Source organism: Megascapheus bottae, chromosome 10 (genome assembly GCF_031878675.1).
Source record: "Megascapheus bottae isolate mThoBot1 chromosome 10, mThoBot2.hap1, whole genome shotgun sequence".
NCBI classification, from domain to species: Eukaryota; Metazoa; Chordata; class Mammalia; order Rodentia; family Geomyidae; genus Megascapheus; species Megascapheus bottae.
In genome coordinates this window covers 19434017-19448541 of record NC_143518.1, presented here as the reverse complement: position 1 = coordinate 19448541, position 14525 = coordinate 19434017, and the positions used below count along the sequence as shown (strand labels likewise).

The 14525-nt window shown below is 38.4% G+C and overlaps 1 protein-coding gene across 2 annotated transcripts in view; it reads left to right on the top strand.

The window, feature by feature from the left end:
• The window catches only part of Dhx9 (DExH-box helicase 9), a 35191-nt gene extending 22321 nt beyond the window's left edge, over positions 1-12870 (top strand). For both annotated transcript variants that reach the window (XM_090340292.1, XM_090340293.1), the window contains 14 exons: positions 723-879; positions 2247-2347; positions 2894-3107; positions 3247-3341; positions 3490-3563; positions 4920-5072; positions 6010-6170; positions 7170-7281; positions 7833-7994; positions 8096-8223; positions 9630-9859; positions 9978-10093; positions 10699-10899; positions 11885-12870. In XM_090340292.1, coding sequence (XP_090196418.1) covers positions 723-879; positions 2247-2347; positions 2894-3107; positions 3247-3341; positions 3490-3563; positions 4920-5072; positions 6010-6170; positions 7170-7281; positions 7833-7994; positions 8096-8223; positions 9630-9859; positions 9978-10093; positions 10699-10899; positions 11885-12551 — 2571 coding nt within the window. In that variant the 3' untranslated portion in view covers positions 12552-12870. The remainder of the gene's footprint in view (positions 1-722; positions 880-2246; positions 2348-2893; positions 3108-3246; positions 3342-3489; positions 3564-4919; positions 5073-6009; positions 6171-7169; positions 7282-7832; positions 7995-8095; positions 8224-9629; positions 9860-9977; positions 10094-10698; positions 10900-11884) is intronic.
• The last annotated feature ends 1655 nt before the right edge of the window (positions 12871-14525 follow it).

Here is a 14525-nt window from a genome sequence, read left to right as displayed (position 1 = left end):
CCTTGGACAATTTTTGCTCATGGTTAACACTTCAATTGAGCCACAACACCACTCCCACTGTCTCTTATATGTGTTCCAGGGAGTGGAAACCAGGGCTTTGTGCATTCGAGGTGAGCATATTACCACTACAGCATACTACCACTAGCCTACACTTCCAGCCCTCATGGTTTTTTTTTTCCACAAGCTTTTCCCCTACACCTAGGTTTTATTTTGTTTTCCCAGTTTTGGGGCTTCACCTCCATCCTGGGCTCTGTCTCTCGGCCTTCTTATACAAGATTGATGCCCTACCACTTGATCCACAGCCCTACTGTCTATATTCTGGTGTTTCATTTGGTTATGGATAAATATCTAGTGTACTTAGCCCTGCATTGCTGACTGAAGCCTTAGTTGTAGCTATTCAGGAAGCCCAGAATATTAATGCCTTACAAGGAGCCACTTAAAAACCAGGAATGGCAGTGTGTGTCTCAAAATGGTAGAATGCTAGTCTTGAAGAAAGTCTCAGGGACAGCATCTAGTCCCAGAGTTCAAACCTCTACAAAGGACACGAAAACAAAGTCTAGTTTAGTGGTCTTCCTTCCTACCTTTTAAGGTTATATAAATGAGGCACTGATGCCTATGGCAATATTGCAGAGGGTGTTTTTTTTTTTTTTTAATGAGGACTTTTATTATTTCCACTTGTTAACAACATCTAATCAATCTCATCTCTGTTTCCATTTTAATAGACTGATTTCCTTCTGGTAGTGCTGCGTGATGTGGTTCTGGCTTATCCTGAAGTTCGGATTGTTCTCATGTCTGCCACTATTGATACTACCATGTTTTGTGAATATTTCTTCAATTGTCCCATCATTGAGGTTTATGGGAGGACCTACCCAGTTCAAGGTAAATTTCAGGGTACAAGGGTAGAAGGTGATCATATTGCTCAGTAGAATTTCTTATTGTCATAATGCCAGAGATTTAGGTAATTTAAGAAAAATTTAAAAATGTATTATAGCATCATGGAAATTCTTGTGATGTTTCTTAAAAGTTCACCCTAAGGCTTAAAGACAATTCTGGTTTGAAGAGCTTCCATGTGAAGTAAGTTTTGAGTGGCATACTGCAGTTTTATTTTAAATTTTATTGTAAATAGGTCTTGTTATAAACAGGCCTTTAGGAGTGCCTGCCTAACATGCACAAAAACCCTAAGTCTATTCCTTGGTACTGCATACATAGAAAAAGCCAGAAGTAGTGCTGTGGCTCAAGTGGTAGAACACTAGGTCCTGAGAAAGGCCAAAAACAGTGCTGGGGCTCTAAGTTCAAGACATGGCAAAAATAAGTCCTTTTTTTTTTTCCAGTATTTATTGCTATTAAATTTGAACTTAAACACTTTTTTTTTTGGTGGTCCTTGAACTCTGGTCCTGAGCACTGTCTCAGCTCTCCATCTCAAGGCTATCACCCTACCCATTGAGCCACATGACGCCTTCCAGTTTTCTAGTGGTTAACTGGAGTCTCATGGACATTATAGTGCTTGGGTTGGCTTTGAATTGCAGTCCTCAGATCTCAGCCTCCTGAGTAGCTAGGATTACACAGGTGAGCCAGTGCATCAGTCTCTTCACTAACTCTTTTGCTCAAAGCTGACTTCTACCACATGAGCCACATCTCCAATTCTATTTTTTTTTTAGTGGGAAGTAAGTGTTCTAGCTGACCTCAAACCATGATTCTCAGAAACAGGATTCTAGCCGTGAGACACTAGTACCCAGCTCATGCTATTTTGAGCATTATGAACTTTGATTCCATACGGCTGTGGACATTAATAGTCCTGTTGTGCAGTTCATTATTATTGATCACTATGTGGCTAACATCAGATACCCAAGCTGGGTAATTGGAATGACTATCATGGTGTCTTACTTCGTGTCCTCACACAATTTTTATTTTACTTACGACTTTTTACTTAATGATAAGAGATGACTTCGAGTGTAAGAATACAAATTGAGATGGTGTAAGGCCAACCAAGTTGTTTGGATTTTTTTTTTAAGTGAAAAGATCAATTGCACTTAATGAGGAAAGTAAAATCTGAACTTACAAGAGAAACTCAGGTTAGCGTTTTAATATGGTAGTCATATCTATTTTAAAACCAACTTATTCCTATTTGATAATAGTAATCCAGTAGAACACATTGCGATCGCTCAATTCTGTGCCTTAGTAAGATCTTAAATGCTGCTACATTGTGAAAGTTGATTGTATGCACTTACCTGAATTATCATTGGCAGAATATTTTCTGGAGGACTGCATTCAGATGACACAGTTTATTCCTCCACCAAAGGATAAGAAAAAGAAGGACAAGGAAGATGATGGTGGTGAGGAGGATGATGTAAGTACTTTCCATGAAGAATTTATTTTGTGTCCAAATGTTGAAAAGAGTTGCTATCTGCATAATTTATACATTTCACTATGAATATCTTTGGCTTTGGTAACCATGTTATTCCATGAATTAAATCAACTGTCATACAGTCAAAAGAATGACACTTACACTTCGTTAAAAGATTACTTGGGTATTTCATTGCACAAAGCGTTTTGTGTCTCAGCACTAAGGAAGCTTGTAGAAAAGGAGACTCTTCTTCTCTAACAAATGAAGTTGCTTAGGTGATTCTCATGAACAAAAGTCAGCCCAGGCAAGAAATTAGTCACACAAAAGAACTAAATCATTACTACGGCTGAAGTGTAATAGAGTACTAGCCTTGAGCAAAAAGTTGCTTGCTCAAGACCACAACCGGGCCTAGAGTTAGAGCAACAGGTCAGCAAAAAATAGTGATATTAATGAAAATAATAGTTAAAGCCTATCATAGTCAACTAGAACTAAGAAAATATAGGCTGTTCAGATTGAGATAATACATAATGTGATATTCTGATTTTGCAGGCTAATTGCAACCTGATATGTGGTGATGAATATGGTCCTGAAACAAAGATGAGCATGTCTCAGTTGAATGAAAAAGAAACTCCATTTGAGCTTATTGAGGCCCTACTTAAGTACATAGAAACCCTTAATGTACCTGGAGCTGTGTTGGTTTTTTTGCCTGGCTGGAATTTGATTTACACTATGCAGAAGCATTTGGAAATGAACCCGCATTTTGGTATGAGTTTCTTTTTCAGTCTTTATATTTGGAAGTAGAAAAGTGAATTTAATGTTTTCTTTGTTTAGTGGAAATATGTGTAATAGACTAGATTTGAAGCAGTTCCTGTTCTTACTTAGTCTTTTTGTATTGTTTAAAGGAAGCCACAGGTATCAGATTCTACCTCTACATTCTCAGATTCCTCGAGAGGAACAACGGAAAGTATTTGATCCAGTACCAGTTGGAGTAACCAAGGTAAATGTTAAACATGGGTACTGGAAGTAGCTTACCTTTCAAAGTCAACAATTATACCATTTTGTGGATAAGTAATTCTATTTGTTATGCAACAACTGAGTCCTTTAAGTTATTTAAGAGGAATATTAAATGTAATGTTTCATTGCAGGTTATTTTGTCTACAAATATTGCTGAAACAAGTATTACCATAAATGATGTTGTTTACGTCATTGATTCTTGCAAGTAAGTCCCTAAAGGATGTCTTTATTTGTATATTATAAATTAGAGTCCATAAACAAGTTTTAGTTAAGGGATAAGTTCAGCATCTATATCTTGTACCTTCAAAACTACACACTATGAATAGGCAGTAATTTGTACCATCAAATTAGTTTATAGAAGAATATAATTTTAACAGAAGATACTTTGTTCATTTCCTGTTATTTACATTGATCACAGCAATACTGATGTATTGCTTGTTCATGAAGATGGTATTGTATTCCCATGTCTGAAATACCAACTTTGGAAAGAGGTAGAATTAAGACCTGCCTCAAATATAAACAAGCTCTGGCTATAAGCATGAGCCACAGGAGACTGGCTTACTCCATGTTTTTCAGGTTAATGGGAACAAGTCTTTATTAAGTAACTTTTAAAATCAGAAAAATAAAACTCTTATAATTCTCTTTACAGCAAGTATATAATATCAGTGCTTTGGCCATCTTAAGTTAAAGGCCCTTTATCATAAAATATATGGTTTTAAACTTTACTCAAATTGAATTTATAATACCTATGGCTTCCGTACATATACATAACAAAAGAGTAGTAAAATTAGCAAATACGAAACTATATTGATAATTTATCATTCTTAGTTTGTGGTTTTTAGAAACAGTATTCATGATTATTTTTTTTCTGGGAACTGGACCTGTGCACTGCCTTGTCCCTATGCATTTCAGCTCAAGGCCACAGTCCCATTTCCCCTTTTTTTAGTTTTGAATTTATTAACATTGATTTTTACATATTTCAAATGACGTGTTCAACAAACAAGGATTCAAGAAGGGAATCTATATCACTTCCCCTTTCCTAGTGATTAATTGTAGTTAAGAGTTCAAGTTCTTACGTGCCCCAGGCTGGTTTTGTTCTTTGATTCTCAACCTCCTGACTAGCTACCCTTGTGAGCCATCGGGCCTGACCCATTTTTTAAAATGCAGTCCCTTACTGGTAAATTATTTGCTAATGCCTTTTTCAAAAAATGGTGAACTGATTTTAGACAGATTCAACTTATAACTTGGGTTCAAACATTATGGTGCCACTAATGTAGCATGAGATGCGCAACATACTGTGCAACTTCATACATAATCTTTAGATCATAGAAATCTTCATGTCAAATATTAATGATTGAAATGGATGTAGTTTGAATGTCAGTAAATTTGTGTGTAGGATACCATTTAAATTAGTAATTCCTTTAATGTTTATAAGTAGATTACTGTTTAATAATTAGATTTGTATGGTACATGTATTTTATGTTGCATTTTAGTAGAGCCAGATATTAGTTGTTAACACTATTTAGGGAGTGTTGAGAATTAACCGTGTTTTGTAATTTAGGCAGAAAGTGAAACTATTTACTGCTCATAACAACATGACCAACTATGCTACAGTATGGGCATCTAAGACAAACCTTGAACAGAGGAAAGGTAGAGCTGGTCGTGTGCGTCCTGGGTTTTGCTTCCATCTTTGTAGCCGAGCTCGTTTTGAGAGGTAATCAATTCAAGTTCTTATTTATTGATCACTGTTGATTATTTACAATAAAGTGAACAATATACAGTTCCGTAACATTCTGATTACTAGAAAGTTGTTTTTCTGGCTTTTGTGAACTTAACTGAATGCATGTTGATGGTCCTTTTTTTTTTTTTGAGGTTAAAAGGAATTCATTTAATAATTACTGGTTTAGTGGTTTCCTGTCTGCAGCTGAGGTGTACAGTGAGGGGCACATTCACTTGAGAATTTGTTTTTGTTTTGGGGGGGGGGTTGGTTTTTTTTGTTGTTTTGTTTTGGTTTTTTTTTGGTGCCAGTCCTGGAGCTTGTACTCACGGCCTGAGCACTGTTCTTAGACTATTTGCTCAAAGCCAGCGCCCTGCCACTTGAGGCACAGCAGCACTTCTGGCCTTTTCTATGTATGTGGTACCGAGGAATCAAACCTGGGTCTTTGTGCATGCTAGGCAAGCACTCCACCACTAGGCCAAACTCCCAGCCCCTCACTTGAGTTCTTATGGCTAAAAGATTTTTAAGATTTTTCTCAGTGGCACTGAACTTGCACTGAATAAGAGGTTAGGTAAAACGTAGGCAGGTCATGGAGCTTGAACTGTGGTTCTCAGTGCTGTACTTGACTTCAAGGCTAATGCTCAATCATGATGAGCTACAGTGCCACTTAGCCCCACATTTAATCCAGGTTAATTGAGACTTAAAACCATGAGTATGGCTACCATCGGGACTAGGACCTCTTTTCCTCCTTCACTCTACTTGTACAAACCATCAGGCTGTAAGGCCCTGTTCAAACACCTTATACGTGTTAAGTAAAAAATAAAAATATTTCATGGTTATTTTAAGGAAATAACTGGTCCATTTGCTGATATTCTGCTATGCTATTGGTCATGCATGTAGGGAAGATAGTTAAATTATACTTGTTTTCTCTTAGACTTGAAACCCACATGACACCAGAAATGTTTCGCACACCATTGCATGAAATTGCTTTGAGCATAAAACTGTTGCGTTTGGGAGGAATTGGCCAATTCCTAGCAAAGGCTATTGAGCCCCCACCTTTGGATGCTGTGATTGAAGCAGAACATACTCTCAGAGGTATGTGTGAATTTGTCTGCTTAACACAAGTAGACATTAATTGAATATGTACTTAAGAACCAACATAAAAATAACTGGTAAGAAGACAGTGCTTTCTATAGGGTTTTTGTTTTTTTTTTTTGGAGGGGGGTGGTACTCGTGCTTGAACTCAGAGCTTGGACACTGTCCTGGGGAACAGTGCTCAGTGCTTCAGCTCTGCCATTCAAATCACAGCAAAGCCAAACTTCCCATTTCAGTTGAAGAGTCGCATGATACTTTTGTGCCTTGGCTGGCATTGAACCTTGATTCTCAGATCTCAATCTCCTGAGTAGCTAGGATTATAGGTGTGAGCCATAGCTCCTGACCGTAGCTTTTTCTTTGTATGTAGTACTAACCCAGATCTTCAGCATGCTAGGCAAACACTCTGTCAATATGGAATCTCCTGGCCACATTTGTGTAGTTCGTAGGTACTATATATAACCCTTATGTATATACTTAGTGTAGTCTAATTATTATGAGATGTGTCAGTAAAATATTTAAGAAAAGTCAAGATGTCATATCTTTGCTAATATCAGGTCAGTAACTTGGGGGGGGGGACCTGTACATGCGTTATATTAATAGGTTTACCCTACAGGGCTCAATTGCTAATAACCCCTTAATATTACATGTATATTTTTTAACTTTTGGTTGAGAAGAGTTTTTGCCTAACAACATGGTACTGACACTTCACTCCTAAACATGGGATGATTTTTTTTGTTATGGGGTGGCAGGTTGTTCATGGGACTTGAATTCTGGGTTTGGTCATTGTGTCTGAGTTCTTCAGTTCTAGGATACGGTCCTATATCTTGCGCCACAGCTCCACTTCTGGATTCTAGTAGTTACTTGTAGATAAGAGTTTCAGCATCCTGAGTAGCTGTAATCCACCCCATTAGCTTAGGATGACATCTTAACTGTATTAAATATTCAAGTCTTAATGTACAAAGGCAGTGTCGATCTTTATGGTTCTAAATGTCTCTACAGAACTTGATGCATTGGATGCCAATGATGAATTGACTCCTCTGGGACGAATCCTGGCTAAACTCCCCATTGAACCTCGTTTTGGCAAAATGATGATAATGGGATGTATTTTCTAGTAAGTGCTTTGATTACTGTATGTTAAATGATGATGATACAACATTTTAGATGATACATTTTGGATACTTGTATGGTTAGCTATTAACCTTCCTGTAATAGCTAAACATACAAAAGGTATATTCAGTTATCAATAAAATGCAAGTAAAATTAAACAATTACAATAAGCAGCCCAATGGTATGTGAAACCTCTGATTTCTACTAAGAGAAGTATGCTGCTTTCCTGAGGTTGATTTAATATTTTTTGAAATAACTTGAGGAAAATGGACTTATTAGCTGGGGGGTGTCATACATTCCTATTGTACTATCATTTGAGAAGCAATGACAGGAACAATCTGAGTTATAAACAAGACACAGTCTTCAAACCGAGGAGAATAACTTTTCAGAAAGTATGAATTATAAGTTAGCAATCAATTTTTTTTTCTGGTTCTGAAGGTGTGAACTTGTCAAACAAGTTTTGGTAGCAGCTAACATAAGTACTATATTGACACAAGGCACAGCTATGTATAATCTTATCTGCAACAAGAATATAATGTTAACCTGTTGTTTCAGTGTGGGAGATGCTGTCTGTACCATCTCTGCTGCTACCTGCTTTCCAGAACCTTTCATCAATGAAGGAAAGAGGCTTGGTTACGTGCATCGAAACTTTGCTGGAAACCGATTTTCTGATCATGTGGCCCTTTTATCTGTGTTCCAAGCCTGGGATGATGCAAGGTATGAGTTTAACAAAAAGGGTCTGCTATAGCTATTCCAAGTTCTTTAAATTCCAATTTCATGAGAGTGATTCATTATGTTTTGTTTTTGTTTGTTTTTAGAATGGGTGGAGAAGAAGCAGAGATACGGTTTTGTGAACACAAAAGACTTAATATGGCTACATTAAGAATGACCTGGGAAGCCAAAGTTCAGCTGAAAGAAATTCTGATTAATTCTGGTTTTCCAGAAGGTAAGATTTCACAGATTCTTGAGGTATAGCTGAATGTCAGGTTTTAGAACGTATGCTTTTTACTATGCTCCTTAGTAGTTTCTAAGCTTTTCATAGTTAATTTACTTTGTGGACAGTCCTGTGCCCTGAATTCAATCCCTGTACACTGTGCTGAGCTTCTTTTGCTCAATACTAGCATTTCTACCACTTGAGCCACAGTGCTACTTCTGTAGGCTTTTATGTTTACGTGGTGCTGAGGAACTCAATATATGTTAGGTTCGGCACTCTAGCATTAAGATCCCCAACCCTAATTTTATTTTTGTAAAGCTAAAATCTGATAATGACTGAGTAGAAATTTCATGCATGTTGTTTTACTTTGGTAATAATGAGTTAAACTTAGTAAAGTAGAATGTCTTAACTAGAACAGGATGAGCCACCAGGCCTATAATCCTCTAGCTACTCAAAAGGCTGAGATCTGAGGATCAAGGTTCAAAGCCAGCCCAGGCACGAAAGGACCTGAGACTCTGTCTCCAATTAATGTCTATTAAATGGGAAGTGGGGCTTGGCTTTAAGGGTAGGGCGGTAGCCTTGAGCTGAAGAACTCAGGACTGCCCCTCAGAAAAAGTAGTTGGGAAATGAATAAATAACGAACTGCCTGTAAAAAGAATTATTTTTTTATTAAAGACTTTGTTAATGTTGATTTAAATGACAAGTTTCAAACAAGTGTTCAAGGAGGGAATCTATTTACAGTCACTGGGACTTAATATTTAGAACTTAATGAAAATTAGGCTAAGGGTTTGTATGTCATAGAAACATTTATGAAATAAAACATGTCTGTAGAGTCATAGGTTTTTATGTCTATATAGTTATGTTTTTATTTCCATTACCATGTCCATAGCAAAAAGAATTGTTTTGTGAATACCTAAAGGAAAGGGAGAGAGCAGTGTTAATATATTGTAGCATTTGGTATGATTTAATTTTGAGTCAAATTACTACCATGCCATTGTGTGGAGACTCTAGGTGATGAGCCTTGTCTTACATAGATCCATCCATTCAATTAGGTTATAAAGTATATTGTTCAAGCTTTTCTAGACTAGGGCAAAATATAGTGTCAGGGTTTGTTTTATTTAGTGTCCTCTTAGATTATCACTCTATCATTTCTACAAGGGATGCGTGTTTTGAAAGGAAAATTCTTAAGCACTGATAGTTTTAGTTTAATGCCTATTCATTGATTGTCTGAAATTTATATACACCTTTTCTTCTTGTTGCAACCAAAGTGTTTTGAATTTAGTCTATTATACCAAGTTCTCAGCAAGTTTTAGCCAGGTCATTGGAAGAGATGTTCTAAGGAATTTTTAAAATTCTTTTACCTAACAAAGTAATAGGATTAAGCAGTTAACTAGTTTTTAAATCATTTTTCTTGACAGATTGTTTGTTGACTCAAGTGTTCACTAACACTGGACCAGATAATAATTTGGATGTTGTAATCTCTCTCTTGGCCTTTGGTGTATACCCCAATGTATGCTATCACAAGGAAAAGAGAAAGATTCTTACCACTGAAGGGCGTAATGCGCTTATTCACAAGTCATCAGTTAATTGTCCTTTCAGCAGCCAAGACATGAAATACCCATCTCCATTCTTTGTGTTTGGAGAAAAGGTAAGACAAAGTTGAATCTTCAGTTTTTCTATTTAAAAATGTGAATTTTAATGAGTTGTATAAAGTAACGTAGTCTTAAGCACTTCTCTCTCAACCATTTCCCTTTTTTCTATTTCAGATTCGAACACGAGCCATCTCTGCTAAAGGCATGACCTTAGTCACCCCCTTGCAATTACTTCTCTTTGCCTCCAAAAAAGTCCAATCTGATGGGCAGATTGTGTTTATAGATGACTGGTAAGGATTTCAGTTACAAATTGCCAACACTAATCACAGTACTCTTAGAATGCACATGTGTTGAGATTACGCCTCATAAGAAAAGCATGGCTTCATGTACATTTCCTCACACCTGTAATCCTTGCTATTCAGGAGGCTGAGATCATGGTCCAAAGCCAACCTAGTCCAGGCAAAAATGTAACCACTCAAAAAGACAGGTGAAGCTGAGTCTCAATTATTAGTGCTAGCACTACTACCCTTGAACACAAAGAGGCCCCTGAGCTCAGGCCCCACAAATGACCAAAAAAGAAGAAACAATCCATGGCAATATTGGATAACTCCAATAAAGTGTCTAATCACATGTTTTCTTGGACTATAAGGCTATGATGTTTTAGTTTGACTTGATTAAAGTAAATTCATGTAAACATAAGTGCTAGTCTAGTTAATTTATTGCAGATTGTTATTAAATTTGAAAACTATGTTCAAAGGGGGGGGGCACAATTTTATAAGGAAGGTACTCTGAGCTCTTCAACTCAAGGCTAGTGTATTACCACTTAAGCCATCGTGCCATTATCAGTTTCCCTTACCTTGTGTGGAATTGAGGAATAATTTTTACTTCATTTTAGGATCCGCCTGCAAATATCCCATGAAGCTGCTGCGTGTATCACTGCCCTGCGTGCAGCCATGGAAGCTCTGGTTGTTGAAGTATCAAAACAACCTAATATCATCAGCCAGTTGGATCCTGTAAATGAACATATGCTGAACATGATCCGCCAGATTTCTAGACCCTCTGCTGCTGGTATAAACCTTATGATTGGCGGTGCACGGTGAGTATTCCAGTTGCCCTAGAATGTAAGTCAGGGTAGATAACATGTGCATGCCTCAAATTTAGTTTGGAATATCTGTGTTAGATTTTGGGGAAAACAGACCTTTAAAAGTTCTTGTGTAGTTCATTGTGTTAAATAACTCAGAAATGACATACCTTAGATGATCTTACTATGTTTGCATCTCTACAATGAAAGAAAATTGTTAGGTGGTTTCTTGCTCAAATGAAAACACTATAGTTGGGAGTGTGTCCTAGTTAAGAGTGATTGCTCAGGAAGCCCTGGATTCCTTGGTACCGCATACATAGTAATAACCAGCAGTGCAGTTGTGGCTCAAGTGGTAGAGTGCTAGTCTTGAGAAAGCACAAGATTGTTGCCTCCCCTAGCCTGGGAAAAAGGGAACCACCAGTATTATAGAATGGGAAAACAGCACAACTATATTAAAAGAAAGTAAAAAGGCTGAGATCTGAGGGATCATGTTTTGAGATCAGCCTGGACAGAAAAACCTGGGAGAGTATATCCAGTTAACCAGCAAAAAGCCAAAAATGGTTCTGAGCCAGTCTGAGTACTAAAGAGAGACTCTTACCTCCAAAACAGGAAGGTATAGCGTGTTAGCCTTGAATTGAAGAGCTCAGGGATAAGGCACAGGCCCAGAGTTGAAGCCCAATGACCTTAAAAAAAAAGTAATCTCCTTTCCAAATGTTTTGTTTTAGCATTTTTTTCTTTTATATTTGCGATTGTGTACTAGCTAGGTAAGCACTTTTCTTGAGCCACACCTGTAAGCATCATGTGCTTTAGTTTTTCAATTAAGGTCTTACACTTTTTGTCTGTGCCAACCTGAAACAGACCCTCCTACCCATGTTTCCCATGTGGTTTGTATTCCAGATATGAAGAACTATGCTCATTCTGTTAACAGGATCTTGATAAACCTATCCACAAAAAAATAGTACCATATAACACAGCTTTTTTTTTTTTCTCCCTCCCTCAGGTATGGAGATGGTCCACGTCCTCCCAAGATGGCCAGATATGATAATGGAAGTGGATATCGAAGGGGTTCCGGATATGGTGGTGGAGGCTATGGCGGTGGAGGCTATGGTGGTGGGGGATATGGCGGTGGGGGTTATGGTAGTGGGGGTTACGGTGGTGGAGGCTTTGGTGGCGGTGGCGGAGGCTTTGGAGGAAGTGGTGGAGGCTTCGGTGGTGGAGGCTTTGGCGGAGGAGGCTTTGGGGGTGGAAGTGGTGGGGGATTTGGGGGTGGAAGTGGAGGTGGCTATGGAGGAAACTATGGAGGCGGTGGAGGATATGGAGGAAATGATGGTGGCTTTGGAGGAAATGGTGGAGGATATGGAGGGAATGGTGGAGGTTTTGGGGGTGGTGGAGGTTTTGGGGGTAGAAACTATGGAGGTGGTGGAGGCTATGGTGGTGGCTCCAACTCCTACCGGGGAGGATATGGTGGGGGTGGGGGTGGTTTTAGAGGAGGTTCACAAGGGGGCTATAGAGGTGGTTTTGGTGGGGACTACAGGGGATCTGGTGGAGACTACAGGGGATCTGGTGGTGGAGGCTACAGAGGATCTGGAGGATTCCAGCGAGGTGGTGGCAGAGGGAATTATGGGGGAGGTTATTTCGGACAAGGGAGAGGAGGTGGTGGTTATTAAACGTTGTTATGTCAGTGCCTATGCATAGTTTTTTTTTAAAGCATGCTATGTGTTTTCCCCATGATGTTCATTTCCACCAAATCAGTAAACCCATTTCCCTTATTCTGTGGTTTGTTGTAGTTTAAGGAAACCAAGCATATAGATATGTTAGTGATTTTGTTTATATTATGTAAAATACAATGACCTATTATACAAGCACCATGCCAGTTTGTATTTTTTTTCTTTTAAGGAGTAAAAAAAAATTGCCTTTTAAATTAACTTGGTATTTTCTTGGCTTCATTTAATACAGTAGAAAATAAAGTGTCACAATAAATCCCAACTGTGTAGTTGACTGTTAATCTCATACAATAGAGTGCTTCTATAAAGCTAGTTATATGTATTCATTTTAAACATCAGAGGACAAGACAAAGAATTTGTATCACGTGATACTAGAAATTGTAACACCATGGTATTCACTTTCCCTTCTTGCAGTGGATCTCAAGGCTGAACAAGTTTGGTTCTGAGTGTATGAAATTTAGAAAGTGCATCAGTCTGAACTCTGGGACAATGATCACAGTCTTTGTTTTAGGCAGTAAAAATTAAGGGAAGCAAGTTTAGAAATGGGGGTCAAAGAGATTGTTTCATATTTGTCTGTAGTAAAATGTTTTCAAAAAATACTTTTGTGTGCATTAGAATTTCTAATGAACTTTCACAATTTTTCTTGTTGACAGCACAATGTAGAGAGTGCATTGAGTAATTGATCTATTTTTTGGGCTTGGGTATAGAGGCCTCAACTTTTTGCTTGGCTTTTTTGCTCATGGCTGACACCCTACCACTCATTTTTGCAAGTTAATTACAGAAGATACATTCTAGTAGACCCTTCTCCCCAGGCTAGCTTACAACCAAAATCTTGAGGTCTCATCCTTGAGTAGCTAGGATTACAGTCATGAGCCAATCATGGCCTGGTTTGGATTTGCTTTCTGTCACATGGCTGTTTTAATTGTGGGCAAAAAATAGTGTATTGAGTCCATCTGAAACATTTTCCCCAATGTTTTGTTTTATTCATTTATTTTAAGTGATGGGGCTTGAAATCTGGGTCTAGATTTTGTCCCCAAGTTCATCAGCTCAAGGGTAGCACAGCACCACTACAGATTTTTTGGTGGTTAACCGGAGATGAGTCTCAGACTCTTTTTGCCCGACCTTGCTTTGAACTAAATTCTTCAGTTTTCAGCCTTTTGAGTAGCTAGGGTTGCAGATAGGTATGAGATACCAGCACCAAGCATAAAGATCTATGCCCGTCCTGGGACTTGAACTCAGGGCCCAGGCACTGTCTGAATTTCTTTTGGGCAGTGTCCAAAATCTTCCCAAACTGCCTCCTGATTACAACCCAAAGCAAGAGTCTTGCACAACAACATTGGGGACGGGGGAGGCAAGAATGTTAGTTCTGGAGTAGAAACTTTAAATAGACTGGGCACAGTGCACACGTCTGTAATCCTTGCTACTTAGGATGCTGAGATATGAGGATTGCTTTTCAAATCCAGCCTGTGGACTAAAGAATGAGACTCTTATCTCCAATTAACCACTAAAAATGGAACTAAGGCTTAAGGGGGTAGAGTGGTAGCCTTGAGCTGAGGAACTCTGATCAAGATCCATGACTAACCAAAAAAAATCACAGATAGTTTAAATTCATACCTTTCTATCCTGTCTGATGGCTATTATTCTGCCTATGGTATTTGGGACTTGATGTCCATCCTAGGTTTTCAATATTTTTTTTCTCATTTGACAGTCCTGTGGCCTAAAGTCAAGGCCTAAGCACTGTCCTTGGGCTTTCTGAAGGCTTAGCTCTGCCACTTGAGCCGCAGCACTACTTCCAGGTTTTTCTGTGTATGTAGCAGGGACTCAAACCTGGGTCTTCCGTGCATGCTAACCAAGCAATCTGCCACTAGGCCAAAATCCTGACCCATGAGTTTTCAATCTTGTATAGGCAGAGGCTAA